General features: G+C 30.8%; 1 protein-coding gene across 1 annotated transcript; it reads right to left on the bottom strand.

The window, feature by feature from the left end:
* Nucleotides 1-428: 428 nt before the first annotated feature.
* Nucleotides 429-5,868, bottom strand: LOC134241048 (ficolin-1-like). The gene is made up of 3 exons (XM_062723143.1): nt 5,802-5,868; nt 3,843-4,010; nt 429-682 (listed from the first exon to the last, which is right to left on the bottom strand). The coding sequence occupies exons 1-3, from the start codon at nt 5,866-5,868 to the stop codon at nt 429-431; spliced, it is 489 nt and encodes a 162-aa protein (XP_062579127.1).
* Nucleotides 5,869-6,329: the final 461 nt, after the last annotated feature.

The following is a 6,329-nucleotide window of genomic DNA, read 5'->3' as shown; positions in this document are numbered from 1 at the left end:
TAAACAAAATATTTCTAATTTCAAATTTATTACAAAACATGTTCGTCATTTTTGCTTAATACATTCAGAAGAAAAAAATTACTATAATTTATTCTTTAAAAATATAGTCCATTGCCTCTTTTCTGTACAGAAAACATATCTATTTACAAGTTTGTCACTTGATGTCAATATTTATTTAAAGAAAATTTAAAATAACTGCGAAAAACAATAATTTAAGGTACGCTCTTTTGGATCATGAAGGGAATCCTAATTCATTGATGGTCTTTCACCTGTTTAAAATAAGAATTAAAAAAAAATAAGAACTGAATTAATGCATCACAGTTATAATAGCATATTTTTTTAATTAAAAAAAAACTTTTATAACTGAAATTTTCACAGTAATACAAAAACAAAAAGGAATATTGTTATTAAGATATGATGTAGTTTACCTAGTGACGTTTTATCATCATCTTGGTGCCCGTTACTGATGTTCCACTCCGTACTGTGGGAGACCAAGGAGCGGACCAGCGGCCGTTTTCCGGGTTCCAGGGACCGTTAAGGAAGACGTAGTGACAAGCGTTAAACCACCAGCCTCCTCTACGGTCATGGGTAGCAGCACAGTGATCATTATTTTTGTCATTATCCCTGTCTGGGGTTGAGAAGTACATCCCAGACAGATCATGGCGGTTTCTCATGCTGTCTCCTGAAATACAATATTATAACAATATAAATAGACACAACAGTCATCGCCAGTCATCTGTCATTATCTTCTCATGCTGTCTCCTGAAATACAATATTATAACAATATAAATAGACACAACAGTCATCGCCAGTCATCTGTCATTATCTTCTCATGCTGTCTCCTGAAACACAATATTATAACAATATAAATAGACACAACAGTCATCGCCAGTCATCTGTCATTATCTTCTCATGCTGTCTCCTGAAAAACAATATTATAACAATATAAATAGACACAACAGTCATCGCCAGTCAATCTGTCATTATCTTCTCATGCTGTCTCCTGAAATACAATAGAATAACAATATAAATAGACACAACAGTCATCTCCAGTCAATCTGTCATTATCTCTGTCTGGGGTTGAGACAGATCTCTGTAAGAATGTCCAGTGTCTAAAATAGCGTTAGTGTAAAAGTAAACAAAAGGAATCACGGGGATTATTGATGTATATATATTCTATTTGATTGTCGATGATTTAATTTCACTTGTATCAAGCAATTTCATTTGCTGAATCATTCAGAGGAACATATAATATTATGAATAACATAACTTGCCTAAGTCACAATGAGTAACGTCAAAAACGTATTACTCCGCTTAACATTACTTTTTAAATAATGCTCAATTTGTAGCCTTATTCTAGAGGAAAAATTGTCTCATTGTCTACACTGAAATGAAATTATAAAGAATAAAGCTAATTTCAACATATGTTATACGATATAAAAAAAACATGGGGCAGTTTACGCGTTTTTTATAGACCGCTTCGCGGTTTATAAAGCGTAAACTGCTCCAAGTTATATTATAATGTATAACATAAGTTAAAATTAGCTTCATTCCTTAAATTATAATACTGAGGTACTTCTAAGTTAGACGGCTTTAGATGCGGGAAAGATCGATGATATTTATATAGTTCAGACCTAGAATCTCTGGTGTCTATCATACTGGCACCTGCAGAATAAGAGAAAATATATAACAATATAATTATTGATTTACACTTAACACTGAAGTACATGTACGTCTGAGATACAAAGTTTAACATGTTGTTTCTTGTAAAGAGAGATAAAAAGATACAAGCCAAAAAAACACTGCGCAATTCATATAGCAAACTCTCTAGTGTAACAATGAACCACAGACATGTAACAGCTTCAAAACATTTTTTTTTTTTTGGGGGGGGGGTACCCGTACCTTAACCGGTCACTGGAAATATCAGAAAACATGAATAAAATGAAAAATAAAATATTCATATATGTCAGAGATCATGCCTTTAAAAATGTATATTTACATTCAGTGTAATTTTCTTTATCACAGCCATTAGAAATCCACGACGTTCAACTTTTTATAACACACAAAACACGCGAAACCTTGTCGCGTTAGAAAACACAAAAGGAACTACATGTTTCTTCAGTATTTAGGAATACCAAGATGCAAATTGTTTTGACTCAATTTCATTTAGAAATACTACATTTGTAAAATTAACATTAAATACGGCGAAAGTGCATTGAAAATTAATTTGTCATTTTATTTCCTCGCAATGTTTATTTGCGTTATTTAAATTTCCAACGTCACAAACGTCATGAACGGCTATTACGTTTGTCAAACACGCCAATACCGAAGGGCGCTAAGTTCACATTAAACATGAAGTTAATAAACAATTATGATAAAGAAAAAATTGGAGAATGTAAAAATAAGCATTGAATTTATATTTTGGATGTCCAATGCGCAGTATTCAATTTGTCAGCACAGCCAGGTGTTTTATAGGACCAAGGACATCCCAAAATATGAATTCAATGGTTAAATAAAATACAATACGAAGTAAATAATTAAAAATTTTGACGATATAAGATATGGTGTACCTGTAAATGTTTTGAATAAAATATACGTTTTGTAAATGTGAAATGTGTTGAGATGTTTAAAATATTCCATTTTAACTTTTTTTATTTTAATATATATTCGATCAAATATTTTTTTCTGTCATCAAAATTCCGTTTTTTTTTTTTTTTTTTTTTTTTTTTTTACATTTTAGATTAATGACGCTCTGTAAACTTTCTAAATTGTAAAAGCGAAAAAAGTGAAATATTTAAATTAGAATAAATTTCATTTAATAGAGAAAAAGTTATAGCAAATTTGAAACACACTGAAGTGTTCTGAATTTGTTATTTTTTTTAATTTGAATGTTTCCTGTAAAATAATTTTGTTTGAGCATGAAGCTTTCTGAAGATGTCGACATAATAAATCATTTACGCTCTGTAAACTTCCTGTCCTGTAGAAGTTAAAATTGAATTATTTAAGCATTGAATAGATATTTTGGGATGTCTTCGGTCCTATAATACACTTGGCCGTGCCGACGAATTGAATACTGCGCGTTAGCGCGGTATGATAATTTGTCGACAGGACCAGGTGTGTTATATGACCAAAGACATCTCAAAATATGAATTCAAAACTTAAATTTACATTCTTTAAATTTTCCTCTTCATAATTGTTTGCTTCTGTTATCTTTCATGTGAATTTAGCACCCTTCAAAACTGGTGTGCTTTGTAGACGTAAGAGCCGTTTGTGACGTTTGTGACGTCGAAAAGTTAAATAATGCAAACAAATAATGCCATGAAGAAAAGTGAAAAATTAAATTTAAATGCACATTTGTTGTTTTTTATGTAAATTCAATAGGATGAATTTTTTTTTAAATGAAATTGTGTAAAACAATGTACATTTGGTGTTCATAAAGTATTGAAATGCAAATAGTTCCTACTGTATATTCTAACGCGCGTGTTTTATAGAAATTTGAAAGTCGTCGATTTCTAATGAATTTCATACAGAAAATTACATTGAATGTAAGTATAAAAAATTATCAGGAAACCCAAGCTGAATAACAGTGTTTGAGAAAATGTAATTACTGGCTTAGTTTGTGGAATATAATTAACTTTCTTGAAATTTTAGCTATCTGACATTAACAAATTCAATATTTGCGGAATAAGTGAATTGAAGCGTGGAATAAATAAGATTTACAAGATGTCAGAAAAAACATATATTTTTTCAACAACTTAATAATCTTTCAATGTAAAAATGTATTTTTATAATAAAATACGGTATTAAACCCAATATTAAGACCGTAACGTGGAAACACTTACCTAAGGTCCCCGTGGCAGGTCCTGTAAGAAGGAGTTGATATTTTCCTGTTTCAACGGATACAGAGAATCTATCATACATTTCATACAGCGTTGTACCATTCTGTAGAGTTATGGTGACATACAGGGATGAGGTACCTTCTTTTGTTAATTGATGGATTACGTCAAGTCCTGTATTAAGATATATTCTTAATAATGATTCATAAAGCTTCCGTTAAATTACCTCACAAGACAGCACCGGGCCTCAAGACCACAAAATGAGAATAGACTTCAGTCAAAATTTCAAATCACTACTATTCTTTAAATATTTTTGATAATGTAACAATTATACACATTTGCAAAATACATAATTAGATCTAAAGATATTCAATATATGAAAGTGTTGACTTAAGTCGATTCTGCATTTATGGTCTTGAGGCTTAAAAACGTTTCTCTAATATTGACAAAACGGTAAAAATGTGGATTCAAGGTTCTATACAAAAATTTTTTGCTCCAACTTCAATTACTCGAGAGCTTTTCAGATGAATTTGTGATATTTATGTAGAAACCGTAAGATTCAAATAAGAAGATTGAAGTTGTTTGCATATTTTTAAAAAAATAAGGATGCATTAAAATGAATCGCTTAATACGAATTACAAAAGGTAAAAGAGAAACACTGTTATAGTGCTAGACAGTTTTCAGTCCAAAATATCTGAAATTTTTATGGTTTTTTTCATGTTGTAAGTAACAAGGTACAGTTTCAATACAAATTTATTCCTGTTCTTTTCAAAAATATGAAAGTAATATAAGAAATTTAAGATTTTTCAAAGCAGATTACATAATATATCCAAATTTTGAAGCAAGAGACGATGGCAGACACTATTTTCTGAAGTAAAATAAGCACAAAAATATCGGTAAGTCATTCTGAGGTTTTTCTGCATTATACTTAGAAATGTTCCAAATTAATGACGTCATAATTTCAGAATGTTCATCCTCCATGCCATATACTTTAATGATTTATCATATTCACCTACTCAACTATTGTTAAAGCCAATTTCATAACTTTTTAAGAACTATCAAGATATTGGGAACAATAATGTCCAATTAAACCGTATTTTCTTTTTTTTTTTATTTACCGGGTGGCAGTTAATGCAAAATTTACAACAGGACATTTTACCAACCATGAAAACCTACAATAACAAAAAATACTGCATGCATGGAAAAAGATGAAGGGTTTTCTTAATAGAAGCTTAATCTTACATGTATTGTGTTGCAAAACATGGAATCAAATATACATAATTATTTGTTTTATATATCTTAAAATCTTTAATATAATGAAACCTGTCTTACCCGGCATGTACGGGGAGCAGATTACAATTGTATGTGTCAGAATGAATAACATGTAGAATTGCAACGTTTAAAGATTGTGGACATAAGTAGAAATAAGACATGAAATAATGGTCGATATCACAGTAAAGCGTATTGGACAATTGTCGGATTAAACAAGTTCCATTGTAATAGGTATAACAATAAAGCAGTTTACATCCTAATTATCCGTCCAGACATCATCATTCATCAGTGTTTGAAAATAAGACGAAATAAAACACATGTAATATACATCTTTTACTAGTTACATTTGATAGTAAAAAATCCAATAATTTATTGGTTTTAAAAATAGTACACCGCCTTTATTGAAACCATTTTTTGGTTGCAAGTGTTCTCACTTCATGTCAAACATTATTTTTAAAAAGGACCTCGTGATGAAGATAAATTCAAAACCATCTTCCTCATCATAAATGATTTTTCTGATTGATGGGTGGTCGGTCATCTGTTAAAAATTAGGGGTGAAAATTATAATCAAATAATGGTTCACAGAAATAAAAGCATATTTTAAAGAAGAAAACAAAAACCCTATGATAACCATTAGGTTACGGAAATACAAAAGGAAAAACAATCTGTTTATTTAAATTTAATGAGGTTTACCTAATGACGTCTGACCATCATGGTGGTCCCCTTCACTGATGTCCCACTCGTTACTGTGGGATCCCATGGCCAGTGCCAATATATGGACCACACACCGTTAAGGAAGGCGCGATGACAGGCATTAAACCACCAGCCTCCTCTACGGTTACTGAGATCTGCACAGTTATAAAGCAGATTTCTCATTATCCCTGTCGTGGGTGGAGAATGACATCCCAGACAGATCGTGGTAGGGATAACCTGTTTCTATCAAACTGTTTAATCCAGATGTACAGGAAATATATCATAAAGGTAATGGATTCATTTAAGGAATGCAGCTAATTTCAACTTATGTTATCCGATAGTTATGTTATCCAAAATATTATATGTTCCTCTGATTGATTCAGCCAATGAAATTGCTTGATATAAGTGAAATTAAATTATTTATAGATGCTTTTGCCCGTTGAAATGAATGAACACTTAACTGAATTTGGTATTCAAGGTTTAATAAATTGACTGATCGAGGCATGTTAATAAAAAAATAAATCAAAT

Source organism: Saccostrea cucullata, unplaced genomic scaffold, assembly GCF_032062105.1.
Source record: "Saccostrea cucullata isolate Sc308-1 unplaced genomic scaffold, CSIRO_AGI_Scuc_v1 ctg8495, whole genome shotgun sequence".
Lineage (NCBI taxonomy): Eukaryota > Metazoa > Mollusca > Bivalvia > Ostreida > Ostreidae > Saccostrea > Saccostrea cuccullata.
This window is presented reverse-complemented; position numbering and strand designations above follow the sequence as displayed.

Coding starts and splice junctions, on each gene's coding strand:
- LOC134241048 (XM_062723143.1), bottom strand. CDS start 5,868: ATGGGATCCCACAGTAACGAGTGGGACATCAGTGAAGGGGACCACCAT. Junction 4,011..5,801: donor TGATGGTCAGACGTCATTAG/GTAAACCTCATT, acceptor ATCTTAATACAG/GACTTGACGTAATCCATCAA. Junction 683..3,842: donor ACCTGCCACGGGGACCTTAG/GTAAGTGTTTCC, acceptor ATTGTATTTCAG/GAGACAGCATGAGAAACCGC.